This window comes from Lynx canadensis, chromosome F1, assembly GCF_007474595.2.
Source record: "Lynx canadensis isolate LIC74 chromosome F1, mLynCan4.pri.v2, whole genome shotgun sequence".
Classification (NCBI taxonomy): domain Eukaryota; kingdom Metazoa; phylum Chordata; class Mammalia; order Carnivora; family Felidae; genus Lynx; species Lynx canadensis.
The window spans coordinates 40,670,155-40,694,932 of record NC_044319.2 but is presented as its reverse complement, the minus strand read 5'-3'; the positions used below and the strand labels follow the sequence as shown (position 1 = coordinate 40,694,932).

The 24,778-nt window shown below is 52.6% G+C and overlaps 1 protein-coding gene across 1 annotated transcript in view; it reads right to left on the bottom strand.

Annotated features, from left to right (window-relative positions):
* Positions 1-908: 908 nt before the first annotated feature.
* LGR6 (leucine rich repeat containing G protein-coupled receptor 6) overlaps positions 909-24,778 on the bottom strand; it is a 119,446-nt gene continuing 95,576 nt past the window's right edge. The window contains exons 7-18 of the mRNA XM_030303205.1: positions 20,556-20,624; positions 18,430-18,501; positions 18,162-18,233; positions 16,768-16,836; positions 15,440-15,511; positions 14,213-14,278; positions 13,007-13,078; positions 12,551-12,622; positions 10,841-10,966; positions 9,678-9,838; positions 6,025-6,105; positions 909-3,250 (exon numbers count right to left, since the gene is read on the bottom strand). Of these exons, the coding sequence (XP_030159065.1) occupies positions 1,995-3,250; positions 6,025-6,105; positions 9,678-9,838; positions 10,841-10,966; positions 12,551-12,622; positions 13,007-13,078; positions 14,213-14,278; positions 15,440-15,511; positions 16,768-16,836; positions 18,162-18,233; positions 18,430-18,501; positions 20,556-20,624 (2,188 nt within the window). The 3' untranslated portion in view covers positions 909-1,994. The remainder of the gene's footprint in view (positions 3,251-6,024; positions 6,106-9,677; positions 9,839-10,840; positions 10,967-12,550; positions 12,623-13,006; positions 13,079-14,212; positions 14,279-15,439; positions 15,512-16,767; positions 16,837-18,161; positions 18,234-18,429; positions 18,502-20,555; positions 20,625-24,778) is intronic.

Sequence of the window (24,778 nt, the reverse complement as noted above, 5' to 3'; positions counted from 1 at the left end):
ATGATCATGTGGAGTTGGGGGTAGCTGTGAGGAGGGGACTGGGTGACTTCCTAGAAGTCAAAGCTCCCCGAAATCATACCAACTCTGTCATCCCTGGGGCATCTCAGAGAACTCCTTTCCCCATAATAGTCACCAACTCCCAGTACCCAAAGCAGGGCAAGCTCCTTCCATGAGAGGGTCTTGATTAGCCCTGAGAAAGGGAGACCAGGGGTTCTCAACCAATTGATAAATGAATTCACCTCATCTAGTGAGTGCCTACTCTGAGGTCAACCTTGTGCTAGGACCCTAAGGTCCTTCTATGATTACAAATTCGGCACATTTAGCTTCAGAGCCTGTAAGTGTCCAGGCAACTTAGCGGGTCAAATGAGATTTAGAAATATGCCAAGTTCCACTCGTCGTCTCTGCCTCATCCCTCTACCCCAGCCTGGTCAGCCTTGCTGACTCATGTCAGAATTTCCCCTGGGCCCTGAGGGCAGCAGAGAGAGAAAACAGAAGCTAAACTTCAGGCTGTCAAGGACCTTCTCAGAGTTGTCTTAATAGTAGAGCCCCTTTTCTGAGTCTTGGATTCCCTTTTTATGTCTTCGAGAATGTCCTAGCTCTCACCTCCTCCTCCTGAGATTGAATGTGTATATGTTTGGGGTGGAGAGCACTCTGGAATGCTCAGAGGCACTTGGTGAACCATAAGGCAGGAAGGTTATGACTGGAGATGGAAGGGTCAGGCCTGTTCGGGGCACCCGGGAATCCCAGATTCCTATAATGCTTCCTACTGAACAATACATACAATGCAAATATCCCTCCAGTTTGCTGGCCAGGGACCCCCCCCCCACACACACACACCCCGTCCCACAGAGAAGGCAGGACCTAGGATGCAAAGAAAAAAACTTGGCTTGTGGCAGGAGTTGGCAAGGGTCATATGGTGGAGAACCACAGGAAGGCAACTTAGAGCCAGGAGGAAGCCAGACAGCCATGGACTTCCCTGTGTATACCCTGCCAGGATCCAGGAACCCTCTCTTTTACTGAGGGCAGAAGTTTCATTGGTGGTTGGGCTTAGGAAGGAGGTGGGAGCCAATGTGGGATCCCTTTATCCCTGCCCCATTTCCGGGGGGTAGAGGTTAGAACCACAAAGGCAGCCTCTTCACCATCTTTCCAAGGGCAAGAGGGATGGCAAGGTAGAGAGTGTGGAGAATCTTCTCTGGTTGATGGAATCACCAACTTTACCCCAGATGAAACTCCCAGGATCGGGGTTTTCTAGGACTTGTGGCATCTTGTGATGTCACTGAGTAGCACTAGGTGGTATAGAAATGAGGGCCCTGGGAAATAGCAGTGTTAAATTCTGTGAGATGTTAATAGATATCCCACAAAACCAACAACCAAACAAACACCTGTTGTCAAATAATCTGGGGGAGCTGGGTTAAACAAAGTTCAACGGATTTTACTGCTGCAGGAATTCTCATAGCCTTTACTATACTAATATGTACTGTGACTCTCCAAGAAAGGACAAATTGTGTAGTATCTTCTAAAACTTCTTTTAACAGAGAGTCTTTTTGCATGGCATAGCTCAAGATTAACAGGACACAGAACACATTTTGTATGTAGTCCATGAGTCACAGGGTAGATGCTCAAGTGCCCTTTGGCAGTTCCCCAATAGGTCTTTCTCTGTGAGGTCCCCCTGCCCCATTGTACCCTGATCCTTGACCTGCTCAGCCCTCTACCCCAGTCATTCATTTTCCTTAGGCAGAGAAATTTCCCCATCTCTGGTCCACAGCTTCAGACATGACCGGGAAGAGGCCTAGAGGAAGGCCAAGGGGAAACCAAGCCAAGAAGCACACACTGGTGGTGGCCACGGGAGAGAGACCAATGGAAGCCATGGTCCAGTCCCTGCTGTGGATCACGCTGTTGAGTTTTGGTTGAATTTATTTTACAAGCAGCCATCATTCATGGAGTGGGACGAGAGGGAAGGGAAGAGATGGGAAGAGAAGGGTGAGGAGGGACATTTATAAGTGTGAGGCGAAGGCCGAGGCAGAGGGCTGGAAGGCCCTGCCCACTGACAAGCCCCCGCCTGCTGACATGGCTCCCTCTGCCCTTAGCAGCAGTTCTCCATCCATGGAGGGTTGTGGGTTCCCCAAGTGGGTTCCTTCTGGCTCTACAAAATGGCTGCCCTCCAACCTAGGGTCCCCCGGCTGCTGACAGGAGATGAGGGTTACCGAGGGGAAGCCATAGGTCTCCAGCCCAGGGGGCCGCCCAGCCTCAGAAGTTTCCAGAATGAGATCCACATCAGAGAAGGCCACCAGGGCCTGGGTAGAATCGCAGGAGCTCTTCTCCAGCTCGCTGGCAGCAGTGTAGGCTAGGGGCCCTGAGGTCCCCATGCAGGGCCAGAGCCGCCACAGGTCATCCCGGAAGTGGGGGTTGAAGAGTAGGTAGAGCAGTGGGTTGAGGCAGGCCGGCAGGGGTAGTACCACAAGTAGGACAGACTTGACGGCCTCAGGGGTGACAGGGAAGAGGCCCAGCATGGAGGCAAAGCTGAGGAAGGCCACAGGGCAGTAGAGGAGCCCATCTGCAAAGATGAGCCAGGCCACGTGTCTCACCATGGCGCAGTCCCACACAGCCTCGAAGTCGCCCCTCGGCAGGTCACAGTAGAGTTTGATGTAGGCACCGGCCACTACCAGGAAGCAGAAGGAGTTCATCATCACCAAGGCCACGGCAAAGCCCAGGGCAGCCGGCTGGCCCTCGGGTGGGGCGTAGGGCAGGCAAAGCGGGGAGGCCCCATATTCTCCCACTGAGACGAGGGGCAGGGCCGCGGCCAGCCCGGCCAGCATCAGGCAGCCCAGGGCCCCTGCTCGAACACTGCTCAGGGAGGGTGCCTTCCCGTAGGCTCGGACGCAGGAGACGGAGACGCTGCACTGCACGGCGGCCAGGGTGAGCAGCAGCACGGAGGCCTCGGACCCGAGTACTGCCAGGAAGCCTGTGGCCTGGCAGCCCAGTCCCATCTCCCAGCGGGCTCCATACTGGGCGAACTGGCCAAAGGTCAGGGCGTCGACTGAGGCTAGGAGGCCACAGGAAATGCCAGTCAAGGCGTTGGCACCTGCAATCGCGCCTACGACAAACTTGACCGGGGGCAGGGGGCCAGGGCCACCGGCAAACACACTCAGCAGCACCAGCCCGTTACAGAGCACGGAGAGCAGCACGATGGCCCACACAGCTAGGCGGATGCCCCAGCTCTCAAAGAGGTGCTCGCAGGGCTTGAAGGGGCCTGTGGGAGAGAGGACCAGACATTACCCCTGGGTCAGAGGCTGCTTGACACAAGGTCCTGGGGATGAGGCCAGGGAGGCTGATGCAGCCTCCTTCCTCCGAGAACTCCCGGTCTGACGGAGGCTGACAGGATCTCTGAGAACTCTCAGGTGGGGTTGGGGGGAGGAACAGTGGGGATGTACACAGCCCTTCTTCCAAGGAACTGCGGATGGAGTGGACACTCACGCAATACACGTACAAAATAGAAACACATAATGAACAGATTTGTGCACAAAGTACAAATTGGTACAGTGCAACCCCAGGCATTGAGAAAATGTTCAGCAAAGCAGTCTTTCCAAAGCAGCAGCATTTAGAAGAAAGGAGGGGGAGAGGTGGGATAAAGGAGTGGAGAGGGCATCAGAACTGGGGATATGGCTGGGGTAGAGGCACAGAGATGGGAGGGGCTGCCCAGAGAGTGACCAGTCTGTGTCCCAAGGCTCTGCTTCTCCCAGTCAGTGCCCAGTGATCCACTAGGGACCCCACCGTGGATGAGCCCTGATCAGGTATTGTACCGGGCTGGCTCTCCCTCGCTCTGTGATGGGGACACAGACCACATTTAATACTCACAGAGTCCATCAGTATTTGGGAAGAAAAGCATAATAAGTAAATTAAAATGCAGATGCCTCTGGGTTTTTCCAACCTGGTTTTGCACAAATGGGTGAGATCCTGGTGTTTTCCACCTCTCTCCTCAGGTTCTGTCCTTAAGTCACCCTGTAACTTTGGACATATTATGTCTTCATTCTTTTGACTTCAGACTCCTGTTCTGCAATGTATTTCTAGTCGCTTGGGAATTTGAGAGGCTTTTGTGGGAACCATTTTTTAAACATATTTTTTTCCCGATTACTATATAATAGATGGTGATTGTAGAAAATTTGGAAAATATAACACAGAAAAATTAAAACTGCTTATCATCCCACCACTCAGAAAGAACTCATCATTGTGGTAGGTCTCCTATTAAAAAAATACATACATACAGGTAAGTTTTTAAGCTAAATTGGGACTTTCTGTATATAGTTTTTAATTCTCTTTTTCAGTTACAATTTATTATGCAGACTTTCCCATACCTTTATCTTCCTCCAAAACATGTTTTCAGTGGCTGCGTAATAAATACTTTTCCATATGGATGTACCATAATTGATTTGGCCATTTATATGAGCTATTTTTTTTTTAACGTTTATTTATTTTCGAGACAGAGAGAGACACAGCATGAACGGGGGAGGGGCAGAGAGAGAGGGAGACACAGAATCGGAAGCAAGCTCCAGGCTCTGAGCCATCAGCCCAGAGCCCGATGCGGGGCTCGAACTCGCGGACCGCGAGATCGTGACCTGGCTGAAGTCGGACGCTTAACCGACTGAGCCACCCAGGCGCCCCTATATGAGCTATTTTAAAAGCAAGTTCAAGTTGGACTTTGACTTCTGGAACTTCCTCTTTTACTTCATCGCTGCTGATTATTGGTTTTCACAAGTGAAATTTTTGTGGCAGTGTGAAGCATGTGGGTTTCCAAGTCAGGAGAAAAACACCACCTGTTTCCTCCAGACTGTTAGTGGTCTTGCTCTGGGCTGGCACTAGAGGGCGTGCTGTAGCCACTAAGTGCTACAAGCAGGTGTTGGCAGTCAGCAAACACTATTTTGGCTTAGAGCAAGGAGAGAAGGCCAAGGGGCGCAAACCAAAGAGAGATGCAAAACTGGGAAACGGAGGTGAGGCGAAATGGAGAAGCACACTGTTTATTGCTTTCTGTTCATTCTGAACAGCTCCTGCCCTGACTTAAGCAATGGACTACGGTGGGAGGGGTGGGGTAGCCTGTTAGCATTTTATACCCAAGGGAAGGGACTTCTTTGTTCTAAACATGTTACGTTGCATTGCATCGAAGAGAAAGAGAATTCTCTTTCTTTCTTCACAGCAAGATGGATTCAGGTTAGACTCTAGGAGGCTTTCTCAGCTGTAAGGTTTGGACAATCCTGTAAGGAGTTATCCAGAGGTACTGTGGAGTTTTTTTCACCCTGGAGAGTTTTATGAAAGAGAGACTGCAATCTTCCTGGGAATGAGCAGAGAGGGATGGAGAAGGGGACCTTTCAGAGTTCCATCTGGCTCTAGGAGTGTGCAAAAACAGTGCCACACTCTACTCTGAACAGTGCGGTAAAAAAGACCGTCTTTCCTGCTTCTTTCTTCAATGAGAGAAATTTTCTCCTGGTTAATTTCTTTTTTTTCAAATTTTTAAAAATGTTTATTTACTTTTGAGAGAGAGAGAGTGCGAGCAGGGGAGGGGCAGAGAGAGAGGGAGACACAGAATCCGAAGCAGGCTCCAGGCTCCGAACTCTGAGCTGTCGGCAAAGAGCCCAACGCAGGGTTCGAACTCATGAGCCGCAAGATCGTGACCTGAGCCGAAGTCGGACACTTAACCGACTTGAGCCACCCAGGCGCTCTGGTCTCCTGGTTAACTTCTGATTAGCTGATTTGTGAAGGCTTCTTTGACTCCCCTCTCCCCACAGCCACCCCTCCCTTCCCCCCCCACCCCAGTGCTGCTCCAGACAGACACCCAAGGGAAGAACGCCAGCTCCTTCCCCAGGAGTCACCAGAAGTGGCGGTCCTCCCCACAGAATGTCGGTTCTTAGGCAGAGAAGGTGCCTGAAGCATGGCTACAAACATGCCAGGCTGAACCGGCCTCTCTCTCATCCAATAGTTGGGTGCTCCTTCCTCAGCCCTGCCCCCGACCCCACACCGAGGCGCTCATCTCACCTGGAACGGGGCTACACTGGACGCTGGGGTGTGGCTTTGTGTCCTCCATTTCCAGCTGCAGCTCGTCCAGATCCAGATCATCTGAGAGGTGAGGCCAGAAAGTGGCATGGGGCCCCGGTCTTGGTGACAGTCAAGCTCCACCTTTCTCCAAATGCCCACCCCTTTCAGCTGTCATCCCCAACTCACTCTGCCCAGCACGGCTCACCCCAGCAGCCCTGCACATCTGTTCTACTCTTAGGTATAAACATTCCGTCAGCTCCCTATTATGCACCCGTGGATTATCTGCATGGTCGGTCCTTTACAGCAAATGTTTCAGCTGGGCCTTGCTGACCTCGTCCTATAACTCAGCAAGCTCATGTCTCCTCCAGGCAGCCTAGTCCGTGCGTGCTGCTTAGAGTAGGGAGCTGGTCAGTGTTCAGAGGAGGTGAACCAGGGATAGTGAGTGAGCGGAAGCTATTTATTTGCTTCAGAAGCAGTCAAAGCCATGGGGGGATTAACTTAGGAAAGGCAAGAGTAGGTACGGATACAATGGCTGTCCTCGAAGAGCTGAAGTCCCCGTTAGGCATAAAGGCACTGTACTCCTACATGCAGAGCACGTCAGAATCAGGATGGGTCATAGAAGGAGGCAAACTAACAATTCAGATGGAGAAGTTTTAGTTCTTACTAACACAAATAAGCTCCCACACTTAGAGTTGACCCGACAAAGAGGTGGGACTGAGGTCCACGTGTGCTGAATGCAATGTCTGCCACCTGCTGGGCATTGGGCAAGTGCAGGGGAGCTCAGGGATGAATGAAACACGGTCCTGCCCTCAAGGGGCTTGTGGAGACAGAAGAGAATCAAGCTGTCCTGACAAAGCGTACTGTGTCAACTAATAGGTTTATTTAACACAAAGGGCCGAGAGTCCCTGAGCTCTTTCTCTGCGCCAGACTATGCCCAGCGAGTCCTCATCTGCGTGGTCTCGTCAACCTTCGTGGCAGCCGCACAAAGCAGGTGTCCTTTGACACCATTCGATAGACGAGGAAACTGAGGCTCATCGAAGGTCAGTGGCTTGCCCCAGGTCTCCCAGCCAGCAAGCGATAGGGCGAATTTCAAACCCAGGTTTGTCTGACTACGGAGCCCAGATATTTAACTGTTAGGCTTTCCCAGGTGAGGAACTGATCTGGGTGGGCTGGAGGAGATGGTCGGGGGAGGTTTACAGATGCAGGAGCTGGGCATAATTTGTCGCTGGAGATACCGAAGGGAGCAGAAAGTCCCTGATGGGAGAAAGGGCAATTCTATGCTGAGTTAGAGGCCAGACTAGATCATCTTTACCGATCTTTCCGATTCTAAGTGTAGCCTCTGCAATCCCATTAGCCAGAGAAAATAGGATTAGAAAGATAAATCCATTGTTAAAGAAACTCTGTAACTTGTCTGAATCAAAATGGGATTTTTTCCCACCTCTTATTCACTATTATAAGGTTTCTTAAACCAGGGGCTGTGAACTGCAGGGGTGTTAGAGACACCTTGGGGGTCCATAAATTCTTCAAGAATTTTGAAATGATAATCTTAAACCTCTTCTAACTTAACAAAAACAAAACTCTTGTTTGTGGTGATAATTCAGCATCGAAAGACTTTTTAAAGAATAAGCCTTTAGTGTCTCTGCTGAGACTGGGAAAAGTGTCTGAGGCCCTAAGGGGTGTGAGAGAATTGCCTCTCTTGAAAGGGATGCCTGCACATTTACTTGGGTTTCAGAGACAGTGGCCTGTGGGCTCTTCCTCCATCACACAAGTAATGGAGAGGTGACTCTGTGTCATGCTCGTCCCCATCTCTGGCTCGTGTGGTTCGTTTCCTTCCTCCCCCACTTAAAGGGTAAACACCTTCAGCTGGGCATTTTCCCAGGAGGCAGGAAGGTTCTGTGGAGCTGCTCTTGGCCCAGACAACATCAGGGCGGGCAGGAGGCCGAGGTGTGCCCACAGGGTCCTGGCATTTCCTCTCCTCTCCACCTTTCATTCCCTGCCCACCCCTGCTCTCCAGAATGGAGCTCAGCAATCCTTTGAAATCAGAATGCATGAATGAAATGTAAGGGGTGAGGCCCGTGGCCTCCGTCTGAGGCTGGGAAAGTCACAGCCAAGGTGTTAAGTAACCACTCTTCAAACGAGGAGGAAATCAAATCTGGCTGCAGTGCAGCTCCTGGCTTTCCTCCTCAAGGCTTATTAGCTCCCACAGGAAGTGGGGGGCCCTGCCCTAGCTCCCGTTACCGGCGGCAGGCAGCCCACGGTTCTGACGCCCTGTGGCTCTCCAAGACCTAAGCCTGGTGGAAAGTTTCACCTTGAGGAAGGAAAGTTTCCATTCCTCCTTCCAGCCCCCTGAGGGAGTGTACCGCAGACAGACATCCGGGAATGTCCCCTGGGGACAGCTGTCTGCAGGCCCAGAGCCAGCCTGGCTGCTGGGCTCCTCCTGGGGTCCTCACACCCTCCCCCGGGATGGGCTTGTACACCAGGAGGGAGACCCCAGAGACCCCCTAGCTGCTTGCCCAACACTGGCCTCCATAAGCTGCGTCCCGGACTACACAATACACCTTCCCTCCACACACACGCCAGGAGGCACCCAGTTCCACTGGTAACAGCAGCAGTGAACATAGTCTGCCCTCTATAGCCTATGAGATATGTAATATTTTTCTCATTGCACAGATAAAAGAAAAACAACCAAAAAACCCAAGGCTCAGGAAGGGTGAATGGCTTGTCCAAGGCAACTCAACTGGTAAATGGTGTAGTCGGGCTTAGAACCCATGCCTGTCTACACCACCATAAGATGTTTTCCTTACATGTTTAGATCTGGTTTTTCTGTTTAGATTCTCCATCGGTATATTGTGCAAAGAGGGCTAGAGACTGAAAGAAATCTAATATCAGGGGCCCTTTTTTGCTTCCTCCTAATTCTACCTGTGTTCTGTCACATGGGGTGAAGGTGAGGGGGAAATGGAAGCCTTCCTCTCTGCCCTTTATCTAAGACACCAGCTGGCAGACGATCCCTGAATCCCCTTCGCTGCCTACCTCCACCCTTCTTTCCTTTCACCCCAACTCTTCCAGAAACAGACCGATGTGGCCCAAGATGGCCCTTCTCAGCAAGGTCCTCTTGCAACCAGTGGCCTCTGAAGGGCAGGACAACTTGAACAGTGATAATCCCCATGCTGTTCCTTTTGGCTCTAGCACATATAGCGAGGGGACTTTTCTTTTTTTTTAAGCAGATTTCATCTAATTAATTTAATTCAATCCTGCCTGGCTCAGGTTGATTAGAAAGTGGATGTCTTCTCTGAGAATGCCCTGACGTTGAAGGGCCCAGGTGGCGAGGAGGCAGCCCTGGAGAAGAAACATGTGAGCCACCAGGGCAGGGGTGTTATATAAGATACAGTTTGGGAAGCATCTTGTGATCCGCAAAGGACTTGACAAATATAGAAACACTTCTACCGTCATTGTCGCCGTCGTTATTTTCTCCCCAACCACTTCTGGGCTATGTCCTTAGAGAGACAAGGTGCAAGCAGAGGCACCTCCCAGGTCACCCTTGGGGTTTCCCTCTGCAGCCCCTGCCAGAACCCCTCCCAGGGTCCCCCAAGCCTCCTCCCTAACTTTCTCTCCACAGCCACCCACCTGCCCTGCCCAGGGCCTCCATCACTCACATTGGTTCTCAGCATGTCCGGCAAGAAGGCCCAGGGGCCTCTTTGGAGGCTCCTCCTCATCAAGGTGAAAGTCCTCAGCCTCCCACTGCCCAGAGGCCTTGAAGAAGCTGGCACAGACACCATAGGCACAGCACTGGTAGGCATAGGGCACCTCCAGGATCCTGGGGGTTCAGGGGAGACAGGAGTAAAATGGGCTGCCTTAGCAACGTTTCGGCCATCAACCCAGGGACCCAGCGCTTGGTGCCTGCCTTTCAACCCCAAAGCGCCCTGACAGTGCAGTCAGCCCCCTGGGCTTTCTTTGTAAGGGTCTTACAGCCTGGATCCTGCCTCTGAAGGGCTCTGAGCATAGTCTAATCTCTTCCTCACTCATGTTGGGAATTGAGATGGGAAGATTTACTTTCTGCCCACTGTTTATGGAGTCCCCTCAGCAGGCTCAGAGTGGGGAGCAGTTTCCCCAAGGCCACACAGCACTCCGGTGCTCTGCTCCCCTCCCTCCCAGCCAGCAACTCTTCTTTTATATTTAAGGAGACAGGGATTCTCCTCGTGACTCTTTCTTACCCTTGCCCTCAGTAACACCCACGCCCTATCCCCCCCGCCCCTACCCCTGGGTACATCAGAGCTGAATCTGGTGCCCTCTGAGGGTGAGGGCAGATGCCTCCAGGCATGTCGTTAGCTTGCAGCAGATGGGGCTTGGGCCACACAGGCTGTGTGCTGCTGCTGCTGCAAGCAGAAGGCCTGGATGTCATTAGCGCGACGGATGGGCTGGGCGGCTTATTTTCCAGTGATCAGTGCCCTGGGCTCTGCCCTGACTGCAGGGGCCCAGATGCCGCCCAGGTGAAGACCGGCAGTCTGGGTGCACTGAATGGGGCAAGGAGCGAGGAGGTCCAGGGGCCTTCACATCATCTTACTTCTGTCCTCACAGGAGATCTCAGGGTCCCCCCGGGGTTGGTACTTGGGACAGAAAGAAACGCTATGAACGAGATGAGGAGGGGGGGGAGGCACGAGCAAGCCCTTCCCATTCAGTAGTGGCCAAACCCTAAGCCTTTGGGCCATCAGTTTTTTTCTTGAGGTGAGGCCCTGTGGCTTTCTCCCTCTCCCTCCATGGCCTCTCCAGCTGCTCTGGGACAAACCTGTCTAGGTGTGGGGGAAAGCGAGGCCCTCACCTCAGGTTTGGGAAACTGTCCTTGGAGAAGGCCTGAGACAGAGCCAGGTTCCCTTTGAGCTTCAGATGCATCAAGCCCCCAAGGCCAGCCAGGGGCAGTGTGGTCAGCTGGTTGTCTGTCAGGTCCCTAGGACAGTGGATGGTCAGGGTTATTGGCAGTCAGTGGGATTGTTGAAGGGGCAGGGCTGTGCTGAGGGTGTGGCCAGTGTGCCTGGGATGGGAGCAAGAGGAGAGGAGCAAAGGACAGGAAATCAGCATAGAGAGACGAAAGCATAACAAGCTGGGGGAGGAGGATGGTCAAGGGTGGCTAGAGGCACCATCCATAACTCATTCATCACTCATTCATTCATTCATCAAATATTGGGGGCCAACTCTATCCCAGGGACTCCTCCAAGGTGACGTCAAGCCAACCCAATTCGTGAGAGAGCCCCTTAACCACAGCTCCTATGCCCGGGTCCCAGTCCCATCCAAGGGTCCCTGTCCACCCCACTAGGTGCCTGTCCCCATTCCCCTGCTTTTCTGATGACATAAGAGGCCAGAGCTGGGGGTGGGCAGAGCTGGCCTCTGGCTACATTCAGGGATTCGGTCATCCATTCTGTTTTGCAGGCCCGGCTCCGTAGCCAGGGATGAGGACATGCGTGGTCTATCCACTGGAGACACATCACAGGAGCCAGGGCTCCAAACCAAACACCAGGACCACAGACCGTACGTCGTGGAAACAGCCTGGACTGGGAGGCAGGAAACCCGGAGCTGTCACCGACTCCCTGCATAACCAAGGGGAGTCACAAATCTGCCTGTGTTCCAATGTCCTCATCCTTCAAAGGGATAAAAATATCCACCCTACCTATCTGGCCGGAGTAGAGCAAACAGGAGAGGGAAGACCGAGGTGCGAGTTTTGCCAGGCTCCGGCCCAGAGCCCAGAGAGTGGCAGACAGGAGGGGCACTGTGAGCCTCCTGGGAGGCTTTCATTCCGGCCTTTGCTTCGAGCAAGCTTCTCCCCCTGGGCCTAGAGACGTGAAGTGAGGGGTTGGGCTGGATGATCTCTGAGGCCAGGGCTGGAGCTAGCCCAGAAGGACTCTGGGTGTTAATCAGAAAAGAGTCCCACTGGGGTGGAAACAACTTCAGGACAAGCAAGCAGGCAGTTGGCTCCCCACTGGGTGGGAGCCCTTGTGCAGTACACAGCCCGCACCACAGTGTGTGGCAGCCCCATCAGAGGTCCTCTCCAGCCCTGACATAGCGACCACGCAGCCAGCACGCTGTGATCGTGGGGTCCTCCGCCACCCTGCAGAATGGCAGCCCTCTAGAGTTAATGCTCATGTAGGGGACTGCTGAGTTGAGACCCCGGCTCCCACATCTGCTGCCACCGTCCCAGGCTGTAAAGGAGTTTCAGGCTCGTACATCCTCTTTACTGGGACATGTAGAGGCTGGGGGAAGGGCCGGGACAAGGGGGCACCGGGAGGGCTGAGGCTGCCAAAATGTTGCAGAACATTAGCAGACGATGTTCCAGAGCTTGTAGGAGGCAGGCTCTCTGTTTATCGGGCCCCACAGTCTGTCAAACGGACTGTCAGAATGATTGATTAGGCTGGAGGCCCCCTCCCCGGGATGTGTGGTGCATGTCCCCGCTCTGAGGTGGCCCCTCCTGCCCCCGCTGGCCAGCCCATAGTCCTGATTGGTCTCCACCATCCGGGAGGAGAGGGCAGTGGGCACTTACAGCTTGACTAGAGAACGCAGCGTCACGAAGGCCTCAGGGTGGATGGACCGGATGGCATTCCAGCTCAGGTCCCTGTGAGCAGAGAGGGTGTAACGGGGGGACCAATGACACTTGGAGGACTCACTGTTGCCCATCCTGAGTTCTTCACTCACTCCCCACCTGAGCTGCCCCCGGTAGCAGAACCCTCAGCCTCGTGGGGAAGGTACCTGCCGCCCGGCTCCCAACCTGGCTGTGGCCACAGGAAGAGGGATTTGGCCGCTTGGCTTCAGAGTCTCATCACCCCCCTGGGTACCAGCTGGAGAAGTGGCTTCAGAAGCCATCCGTACCGGGAGGCACCTCTCTTCTTGTGCGTGTGCTGGGGGCAGGGAAGCTGTGGGCATGTCACTGCCATGTATGCTATGGGTACGGAGCGTGCCTGGGAGAGGATCCCACCCCTGGCTGCGGCAGGATACTCACAGGGCTCTCAGGGAGCTCAGCTGGCTGAAGGTGTCAGCTCCAATTTCCCAGATGCGGTTGTGCTGAAGGCCACTGGGGCAGCAAGAAGAGACTAGATGAGCCAATAGGCTCGGATGCTGGCTCAGTTCCACACCCCCCATGCACTAGGAGGAAGAAGGGAGAGCCCCCCACTTCTCCTGGCATGCGAAGAAAGGGCCCGGCCCGCGGAAGTCACCAGAATTAAAGGGAGCACAAGGGGATCCGGTTGCCTTGGGTAAGTGGGTCAGGAGACAAAGCCACAAAACCATCCCTGTGGCCCAAAAGGGAGTCAGTTTCCAGGGTTCCCACCGGGGCTGGCTCCCAGCCCAGCCAACCTCGCCCCTGGGTTCTGCAGACCTTAGCCCAGCAGCGGAGCCCTGCCCCACCCTGGGATGACCCGATGACTGGCCTAAGCTGCGGAGCAGAGCTCAGTGGACTGGTTGTCTGAATGGGAGATAGACCCTGGGCCTCAGCAATGCTGCAGACCCTCTTTCCTCTGGCATATAGACAAACAGGACAGACCCTCAGACCCCGTTCTGCCTTGGTCCCAAAAGGCGTTGCCCTGCCTCAAGACAGGGGACAGACACAGGAGACAAGAGAGACCCTGCTAGCTTGAAAAAGCAGACGCTGCAGGACAAAACAGAACAAAACAAAACAAAACCAGAAGCTGGGTGAAAGAGCTTAGAGCATTTTTTAAGTGATTTTTCTCCTTGTCAAATTTGAATCCTAGGTTTCTTCTCCGGTGTATTAGTGTGCAGGTGCATACATACACCTCTGTGTGTGTGTGTGTGTGTGTGTGTGTGTGGGTGTGTGTGTGTGTGTGTGTGTGTGTGTGTTTAAGGGGGTTTGGAAAATGAGAGAGCATGCTCTCAGTCTTCTGAGGCCTTCCCTTGTCCAGCCTCCTAGCCCTGATATGACCCTGTCCCTCCACTGGCCCTAATCACTACTGCCTTTCATTGTTATTAGTGACCCCCAATGAGCCACCTTGAGACTCTGCTTGGGTGTCAGCTCTGTGGTCCCTAGGGGCCTCGCCCAGGCCTCTGCTGAGCTCCCAGCCCGAACCTCCGAGTTCAACAAGCTCAGAGAAGGGAGAAAGTTCAGAGTGTGCTCTCTGACTCCCTTCCCTCAGACTTGCCCAGAGTTGGGCTTGCCTGCCGTCACCCCTGCCCTCCCCCGGCCCCCACTCACATTTCCTCCAGCTTCTGACACCTATGCAGGCTGGGCAGCTCCTCGATTTGATTATGAGACAATTCCCTGGGGAAGAGAGAAGGACCAGGTTAGGGTGAACTGGGGGCCAGGAGAAGAGGCTCTGGCCAGGACGGGCTTTCCTGTCAGGCAGCCGAGGGCTGGGAGGACCCTGCAGGGACTTGGCTGTTGACACACCTCAAGGCAATTGGACTTCTCGCCCCTTCCCCCTGCTGAGTCTGGTTCCTCGCTGCAGGGCCTGGATGGGGATCATGTGGCATTTTTCCAACAGGGCTGCCTCATCTATATGAAGGCCTGAGGGACCCTGGGAGGGTCCTGGGGGAAAGGGCACAGGAAGTGAGAGGGGCACGGAGACGAGAAAAGGAGCAGAGGGTGAGGGGCTCGGAGACTGAACGCACGGAACATATCGAGCATTACTGAGCAAGCTGGCCAACGCCAATCTGTGTAAACATCACCCATCGTCCCCGTTCAGAGTTCACAGGGAGGACAGGCTAGGGCCCTTAGGGGTCATCTGGCGCCCAACCCCTTCATCTAACAGATGAGGACACTGAGGCACAGAGAGGGGACAGAGCCTGCCAAGGACACACTGCCAGGCAGTGGCAAGGCTGGGTCTGGAGCCCATGTCTCCACCCAGTCTAGCTCTGTTCGCGTGTAGAGTGTCATCTGTCAGTCTCCCCATCTTTGGCTGTGGGCTACGGTCCGTGCGGACGAGCCTCAGGTTCCAGCTGGATTCAGGGGAGAAAGGAAAACTCCCCTTGACTTCATAGGCCACTTAAATACCTCCGTGGCTGCACAAGGGGCTAATTTTCTTCTTACTACTAGGTAAATAATGCCATTTATTGAGCACCGACCATGGCCAGCGCTATGTGCTGTACATGAACTTTTTTTCAACCCTCACCCATTTATCCACATTTTGCTGGTGAGGAATTGGAGCCCTGAGACATTAGAGAGTGAGTCCAAGTTCATGCAGCTAGTAGGTGGCAGAGTTAAGCCTCCAACCCTGGTCTGACTCCAAAGGCCGTTGTCTTTTTACCCTGAACAAGAGAGGACAGCCCAGTGCTTCTCGGGCAGGATCTCAGCAGCAGCCCAATGTGTCCCACTCTCCAGGAAGAGAGGTAACCAAGCGGGCCAGGAGCGGGAGGGGCCTTTGCCAGCCCATGGGAACAAGGGCACAATGCCAAGACTGGAGAATGCTCGTGAACCACTCACAGGACTCGGAGCCTGGGTAGCTGTTGGCACATCCCCAGTGGGAGCAGCCGGATGCCTGCGCGGGTCAGGGTCCTGTAGAGAGAACAGAGACAGGGCTGGCACCAGGCCCGGGGCCCTGCCATCCCCAGCCACCCGTCTCCAGCTCTGGGCCTGATACTGACATGGGAGCACAGAGCTGACAAAAGAGAAGTGGCAGGAGGCACAGGGCAGGGGTGGGGCTGCAGGGAGAGAAGGCAGCAGGCCTGGCATCTGAGCACCAGGCTCCCCTGGGACTGGAGGAGGGTAGGTGTGGGCAACAGACAGAGAGGGACACAGCCCAGGGGCTCTCTGCTTGGCAGACAGTTCCTGCGTGCCCAGCCCACCCCACCCACCCATCGTGTCCCCACCCATTGTCTCATAATGGTCTCCAGCAACACTGGCTATGTAGGACAGGAACTAGAATCTGGTCTGCTCTCCTTAGAGAAGGGGGATAGCCATGGGCACAGAGTAGATAGGAAAAGACTAAACAAAACAACCCTAGTGGAACCATGGGAACCACGCACAGAGCCTGCTCCCTGTGCCCTGGGGAAGGGGGATGGGATGGGAAAGAAGGGGAGGACCAGGGGCTGGTACGGAGAGGGCTGTGGGGGCAGGTTTGGCTGGGGACAGGGTGTCCCAAGGAAGACCCAAGGCCGAGGTCATTCTTGGGGACCTATTACTTCCCTCATGGAAAATTTTCCAGATGCCAGCAAATCTAGGGGAAGACAATAGAGGCACAGAAGAGAGTTCCTGTCCCAGCCATGCCATGAATGAGCCATGTGACGTGGGGCAGGACAGTTGGCTTCCTAACACCCACTCTGGGTGTTTGCTTGATTGTTCCATTCATCCTTTTAAAATGTATTGAGGGCCTACTACGCTCTGACACCCCTCCCCCACCCGGCAGTCTACAATGATAGGACATATGAGAGATCCTTGTTGGAATCACGCTTCGGAAAGGCAAAGAAGATGTGTTTCCACAACCCTTCTCCCCCTGTGGCAGGGTCCTCAGCACCCTCATGACTTGGGGTTAGGAACTGTGAAGTCATGCCTGAAAAATGCAAGCATAGTAAAGAGAAGGCCAGCCTCCTCACCCCCAAACCACCTGCCACTCCTGGCCTCGCCTTGCCAGCAGCAGTGACCTGGGGCTGAGCCAGGTGACCTCTGGGCCAGGCTGGAGCCAGCAGCAGAAGCAGGCCAGATAAGGGGCAAGCAAAGAATTTGGACAGACTTCCAGGAGACAGGCAGACAGAAGACCTCCTGGGAGCAAAGGAGGGACACAGATGAGGTAGAAGGTAAGTGTATCCACTCACAGGATCTCCAGGCTGGTGGTGCCTTTGAGATCTGGGAACTCCTGGATATCCGTGGCACCATTCAGGGATCTGGAAACAGAAGCAACAAAGTCTGAAGGGTGAAGTCGGAGCATCCTGAAAATCTGGGCTCCCTACCATCACTGATCTGTCCCTCAAGACTCTACCCTTTTGGGAAACATCATCCTTCCCCCACCACTGCCCAACCTCAAAATACTCCAGCTACTCAGGCCCTGGTAGGGGGGGACCTTGGCTCAGCAGGGTCTAAACCACCATTTCCTTAAGTTGGCTCAGCCCACTGTAGCCCAGACAGAGCAGGCAACCCAGCACTAGGGCCCCAGCATGCAAAACAAAACAAAACAAAACAAAACAAAACAAATGAACAAAGAAAGAACACAGGACAGGAGCATGGGAACTGCTTCTGTTTAAAAGGCTACTGCTTGGGTGCTACTGAAAAAGTCCTTGGCTGCTGGGGTTTGCTTATTATAGCCTGAGCTAGAGTCTCCCCTAAAGTGTCATCAGCTAAAGCTTTATCAACCTCTCCATTGGTTCTCGTAAATTGTTTTAGACTGTTGGCTTTTTCCATCACCACCATCCTCTATCTCCAGGAGGACATGGACCCACACAGGTCTGCACTCAACAGGACCACAAGGAGGCAGTAGGGTCCAGAAATGAGCCTACGATCTGGAGTCAAGGGTTCTAGCTCAAGGCTGACCAGGGCCTGGGAGCCTCAGGATCCATCTACAAACTGTACTAACACCACTCACCTCGCAGGGTTAGGGTGACAGTGAAATGTGATAATATACAAGAAAGGGGAGTATGTGCTTTAGAGATGTTCCTTATGTTACTATGATGCCACAGGTGGAATGTAATCCGTGGAAGTTTTTTTGCAGAAGTGGAACTTGGGCTGGGGTTTAACACAATGGGAGAGAGGAAACAAGGGAATGCCTTTGGGCCCAAAGCAATAAAGATAGTACCACAAAAAGCCCAGGGATTCATGCTCCCAGGTCACCGGAGAACCAGACCCTTATCCCAGGTCACTGGAGAACCAGACCCTTATCCCAGGCATTGGTTCTTGAGCAAGTATTTATGGAAACAGCTGCCCCGAGCAGGATTCTGAAGAGGCCAGACTAAACTCCTGGACTATGGAGAAGGGCTCTCTTCATTCATTTGGGATCTGGGAAGAAGCACAGGAAGGTGAAGGGAGGCTGTTAAGTGCAGCCAGAGCTGGGAATAGGTGTGAGCCCAACAGAGGCCACAGCCCCGAAGGAGACCAGGCCTGGCAGTGGGTGCTGTGCCCTGTGGGTGAGAGAGTTGCAGATGGGAGGCAGGAGGCAGCGGAAGGAGTGAGGAATGGGAGAGGTCCAGACGGTGGCAGGCTCTAGGGCCCAACTTACAGCGTGTGCAGTTTAGGCAGGTACTGGAACGCCGACCTTCCCACAAACTGGATTGGGTTATCATAAAAGTGTCTGGAAGAAAAAGACCCAAACACCAAATTTAGTTATTTGGCCCTTTGAGCTAGGACCCAGGCAGATCTCTGCTTTCCCCTCCCTTGGCACCAGGAAAGAGCACACAGGGGAAGGCACCCCCTCCCAGAGTTCTGCCGCCCCAGCCCGTCCCCCAAACACTGCACAGCACCAAGAGACATGAGAAACGAGTACTCACATGGTCTGCAGCACAGGGTTCCCCATGAAGGCCTTTTCTGGGATGGCCTTGATGTTGTTGTTATGGAACCCCCTGGAAGGCAATACCATGAGTCAGTGAGGACTTGGAGAAAGGTATGGAGAGGGCGAGACAGAACTCCATGAAGCTTCCAGAAAGCTGACCAGAAAGGCCATAGGACCAAAGAGACATCAGTCCAGATTCCGGGTTCACCTCCTGCCTGTGAAGTCTCTGCTTCATTTGATAACACACCCAACCTTTTCTCTGACAATTGTGAAGGGGGTGAAGCGTGGAGCCTCAGAGAACAAGGGGGAGGTAAGGGGGGAGAACTTGGGAGCAGGAGGCTGAGTTTGGATCCCAGGAGAGGCTTCCTCTCCTCAGTCACTTGTGGCAGGAACTCCACAGGTTCCCCAAGGAGGAAGCTGAGGGCCTATGGGAAAAGCAGAGCTTCTGAGGGTCCCAGGGACGAGAGCTGCTCCCTGAATGGAGGCTGGCTTGGCCTCCAGGCCTGGAGACTAAGGAACCTAGAAAGGCAGCAGCAGCAGGAGCAGGGAGATACAGTGGATGTTGAGTGACTGGCCGACTGTGTGTGGAAGTGAGGAGGGAGGCACCCGCTAGTGTCCAGGGCTCTGGAAGCTGGGAATTATGCATTTGGTTAGTCAGGGTGATCATCTCAAGATAAAAATTGGACTGGGAAACACATAATCCATGCTGAGCAGCACCCCCAGGCCAACTTCTTGTTGTCTGGAGACTTCTAGTGTCTCCTCATGCCTTCTGGGCGTCCACCCCCTCTCTCTCCTTCTTCCCTTCTCCTTATTATTTCCACCTTCCATTCCTTTGTTAATTTGTTCTTATACGATTTTGGACTCCTCCTTTGTGTCTAGTGTTGAGCTAAGCCCTGAGATGTTTAGAAGTTCATAGGACAGAGGCCTTGTCCTCAAGCAGCTTTCTCTCAATAGATGTAGAAAGATAGGGACAGATAGAGGCACACACATGCGCGCGTGCACACACACATCTATACTCATTGGGACCCCAATGGCAGTGGAGGGGGACTTACAATAGTTTCTCATTCAGACCCTTCCCTCCAACCGGTCTGGTTGTTCCTCAACTGTTACACACACCTGGAATTCCCACCTGCCAACTTCGGACGGGGTGGGGCCGGGGGGGGGGGTGGTGGCATGGGGTTGGGCTGGTCTCAGGCGGTGGTTTGAGTAAAGATGCTGGGCTGCCTGTAAGTGTGGGGCTCTGTTCACCAACCTCAGATTCCCTTAATCTAGTCCACTCTACCCCCAGTAGATCTCCTACTGTTTGCCGAGAGCCTCTCCTCCAGTAAGCCTGGTCTCCCTTGGGGTCATCTCTCTGCCCATTCAACTTCCAATCTGGGTCTCTGCCTCCATGGTTCTTCTGTCTGAAATGCCTTCCCTCGTCCTCCACCGTCGCCACTGAAACTCCATCCACCCCTTAAGGTTCATCTCACATGTGTTAGTCTACAAGGTTCTTCGTATATTACTCTGGATTCCCTGTCATTTTAGCTACCCCTGGACAATTAGGGCCAGAATCATAGACCGACCCTAAGCTGCTCTGTCCTGGTGCCTGCTTTACTCTGTGTCCTCAACAGACCTGAAGGATCCTGGGGGAACAGTCCAGGGCTATCTTACTCTTTGTTTGTGTTTAGTGCTGGGCACAGTCAATGCTAAAATAGAATACTAATAGGTAGCGACTGTGGGGAACAAAATCGGGCTTCTGATCTTCCCCATGAGATCAGGTGGTGAGGAATGAGCCCAGAGACCAGCCCCCAGCTCCTCTCCTCATTCATCTCCAGACACACGCCAACCAAGGCAGGGGCAGTGCCAGGCCCAGCCTCCCAGGAGGTGTCTTGTGACATGTGTCTCTCTAGGCTGGAAGGGCTCAGAGCCATTTCTGCCGATGACACACCTCTCGGAAATGCTCAGTGCCACACTAATGAGGTCTGCGACTACTGAGACCTGCACGGGGGTGCTGCAGAGGGCACGCAGCTACAGTTTTTACAAGGACCCCGGGAGGTGAGGCTGCGAGGGAGGCCCAGAACTGGCTTCAGCCCCTGCCCTTGGGAGAGGAGGACACCCACAGAAACCAGCAGAAGGACTTACAGTTCCTGCAGTCTGCCCAGGGTCCGGATGGCGACAGGAAACTCCTGGAGCTCATTATAATTCAGGTCTCTGGGATGGAAAGCAAGAGCAGTCATTAGAAGGGTGGCTTCACAGGGCATGTCAGGGCCCCTGAAAAACAGAAACTTGGCTCTGGGATTGGCCGGAGAGATGCGTTTTCCAATCTGTCGGATCCAGCTGTCAATGCCTGGAAACACATTTTTGGAATGTTCATATTCCATTCCTACTCCACAAATCCTCAGGCTGGAAGTCTTCCTGGCAATAGCACTGTTTTGAGGAGACACTTCAGGGATGTGGATACCTGCAACTGACTCCTTCAGGAAGAGTCCCCACTGGCTGAGGAAAATCCCTCAAGCCTTTGGAGACACAGTCAATGGCTGGGGGAGGGACAGAGGAAAGAATGGGGCCATTTTTAGCCCCTTGTCACCAGCAAGAGGGATTCTGGAAGGTTCCCTCAGGTGACTACCTTGGCTAGCTGTGGCCTCTGCTGTCTATAAAACAGATCAGTGTTGGGGCGCCTGGGTGGCTCAGTCAGTTAAGTGTCCGAGTTCGGCTCACGTCATGATCTCACGGGTCGTGGGTTCGAGCCCCGTATGGAGCTCTGTGCTGACAGCTTGGAACCTGGAGCCTGGAACCTGGAGCCTGCTTCGGGCTCTGTGTCTCTCTCTCTCTCTGCCCCTCCCCCACTCGCTCTCTCTCTTTCTCTCTCAAAAATAAATAAACATTAAAAAACGGATCAGTGCTTCTTATCTTTGGATGATGGCATGACAGCTAATCTTTATTTTCTCTTAGGCTTTTGTTCGTTTCCCTTTTTTTTTCTTTTTTTACAATGAGCATGTATCACACGTATAGTCAGAAAACAATAGAGGCAATTTTTAAAAAGTAGTAGCAACCCAAGTTGGAAAGAATGTGGGGAGACATGCATTCTCATAAATGATTAGTGGGAATTGAAATGTGTGTTATCTTTTAGACATAATTTGACAGCATCTTTTGAAATGACAAGGTTCATACCTAGTCACCTCAAGGCCAGGAGTTTGTCCTGGGGAAAAGTCCACACCCACCTGTAAAGGTATTTGTATAAGGATGCTCATGGCAGCATTGTTTAGGCACCAGGGGCACACTCTTGGCCCACAGGTGCTCACACCCTGCTTGTCCACTCTCTGAAGGGGTCTTTTGTGTTTGTGCCCTTGAGGCCACAAGGGGGACAGGGGGAAGGGAGAGAGGAGAAATGTAAAACACCGAGAGCAAACCTGATTCTCATTAGAAAAGATTTGGAACTGCCTGTGACAAAGAAGGCCCAAAGGCAGGGGAGCCCTGCCAAAGAGTGGGGAGAGTGCCTGTGTTTGGGGGAAGACAGTAAAATGTGATCGGGAAGTAGGGAGGAAGAGCCACAGAAGACTTTCGGGGGAGTTTTGCTCTACGTTACGTGACCAGATTCCCTTCCTACCCCTCCTAGGAGAGACTTCAGAAAAGATGATCAACCCTCAAGGTTTTATTTATTTATTTAAAGATTTTATTCATAAGTAATTTCTACACCTAACACGGGACTCAAGCTCACAGCCCTGAGATCGAGTCGCCTGTGGTGCTCCACTGACTGAGCCAGCCAGGTGCCCCTCAGCCTTTAAGATTTTAAAGTTGACTTCTGTTTCGGGGCAGCTGGGTGGTTCAGTCGGTTGAGCGTCCGTCCCACTCACTCTTGGTTTCGGCTCAGGTCGTGATTTCGCGGTTCATGAGTTGGAACCTCACTTTCTCTCTCTCTCAAATCAAGACACATTAAAAAAAAAAAAAACTAGAATAAACTGTGTGAGGATGCTGAATTGCAGGTACTACTGTGAACATATAGTTTAAAAAAGCAAAGTAGACTTTTGTTTCACTCAGTGGCCGATCGGTTAGCCCCATGTGGAGATGTGCCTGATTTTGCACGGGGTTGTCTTGGTGTTTCCAGATTCCTGTGGCTGGAGTATGGGATCTCAGGCTTTGGCAATGGCGGGGAGGGAGGGCTCAGGTACAGTGTCCCTCTTGAGCCCCCCAGGATGACCCCAGCCCAACTTCTCTCAGCCTTTTAAAGCCACACCTGCCCTGACAACTTTCATGAGAGGACTATCCAATGCCAGGGCAGGGGACCATGCTGAGGCTCTTTAATCACAGAGTGACTTGGCAGGTTTTGTGGGTAAATACCATGTTAACACAGACATAATGACAGGCTCCTCTGCGTGACAGGGTCATTACACTTAATAGTCCACAGGTAGAGCCAGGAACCCGGCCCAAGGGCCAGAAGAACAGTGACAACAGTCTGGCAGCCAGTGAGCCGGATAATTGCACCCCCCCCCACACCACCCCCAACACACACTAATTACCCGATTACACTCCGACTCCCCTGGTGATTTTGGGTAATTATAGCATAAACCCTCCTGCTTTGCTCTGCTCTGCTCCGGTCCTTCATGAATCCTACACCTTTCCCTCCAATGACTCCAACCTTGATTCACTCACGGAGAGGCTCCCCACAGACTATGTGAGGGGAAGGACGAGAGCAGGCTGAGGGCAGGCTACGTGCAAAGCACTTTCATGGAAACCAAAGATACTGGAGTTGGGACCAGGGAATTTCCACATTGCTGGAGTTCTACCACAGGTGGCAGTAGGAGGTGCCTGGAAACTCTACTCGCAAGGCTTGAGAATAGAGGCAGCAGGGGCGAGTAATTGGACTCTTTCTGGTCTTAGATTTTATAAAGGAGTCGCCCTCACATCTCAATGTCTCCAAATCAAGTGCCCCCCCACCTCCTTTTAACTTGACTCAGCCCATTCAGGAATTCTCCAGTGCTGCCCAAGGAGAACCGGATTTCCTATAAGTAACGTAAGAGCACCTTCACTTAAAGCCTTAATGTTGCAGTGTTATCGTAAATGCAAAGAATTGCACTGGCCTGATCTCAGAGATTTAGCTCGCGATTCCATCGCCTGGAACACTGCAGATATTTGCCTGGCTTTCTCCCTCACTTCATTCAGGTCTCTGCCCAAATAACACCTCATCAGAAAGGCCTTGTCTGACCATTCTATTTAATACAGCATAGCCCCTCATTTGCTGTTCCTTTACTCTGTGTGGTAGGTTGAAAGTGGTCCCAAGTCTTATCATTGGCAATATGTAAGTGTACCAAATCAACAGGCTGTAAACCTTAAACCTGCACCGTATGTCAATTACATCTCAATAAAGCTGGAGGAGAAAAAGCAACCACAAGTCCTTTGTGGCTTCTCCAATTAAGAAGTGGCCTCTCGGGGCACCTGGGTGGCTCAGTCGGTTAATCGTCCGACTTTGACTCAGGTCATGATCTCACGGTTTGTGAGTTCAAGCACCCACGTCAGGCTCTGTGCTGACAGCTCAGAGCCTGGAGCCTGCTTCAGATTCTGTGCCTCCTTCTCTCTCTCTGCCCCTCCCCCACTTGCATTTTCTCTCCCTCTCTCTCTCTCAAAAATAAATACACATTAAAAAAAAAAGAAGTGGCTTCTCTGGTACAGTCACTCTGGAAAACAGTATGGGGGGGTCCTCAAAAAATTAAAAATAGAGTTACACGACCCAGCAATTGAACTACTAGGACTTTTCCAAAGGATACAAAAATGCTGATTTGAAGAGGCACATGCACCCCAATGTTCATAGCAGTGCTATAAACAACAGCCAAATTATGGAAAGAGCCCAAATGTCCATTGACTAACAAATGGATAAAGAAAATGTGATATATATAATGGAATATTACTCAGTGATCAAAAAGAATGAAATTGTGGAGTGCCTGGGTGGCTCAGTTGGTTAAGCTTCTGATTCAGCTCAGGTCATGATCTCGTGGTCTGTGAGTTCGAGCCCCACATTGGGCTCTGTGCTGACAGCTCAGAGCCTGGAGCTTGTTTCATATGCTGTGTCTCCCTCTCTCTCTGCCCCTCCCCCACTCTCTCTCTCTCTCTCTCTCTTTCTCTCTCTCTCTCTCAAAAATAAACATTTAAAAAAATTTAGAAAGAATGAAATCTTGCTATTTGCAACAACGTGGATGGAACTAGAATGTATTATGCTAAGCGAAATAAGGCAGTTACAGAAAGATAAATATCATATGACTTCACTCATATGTGGAATTTAAGAAACAAAACAAATGAACATAGGGGAAGGGAAGGAAAAATAAGATAAAAACAGAGAGGGAGGCAAACCGCAAGAGAGTTAAATACAGAGA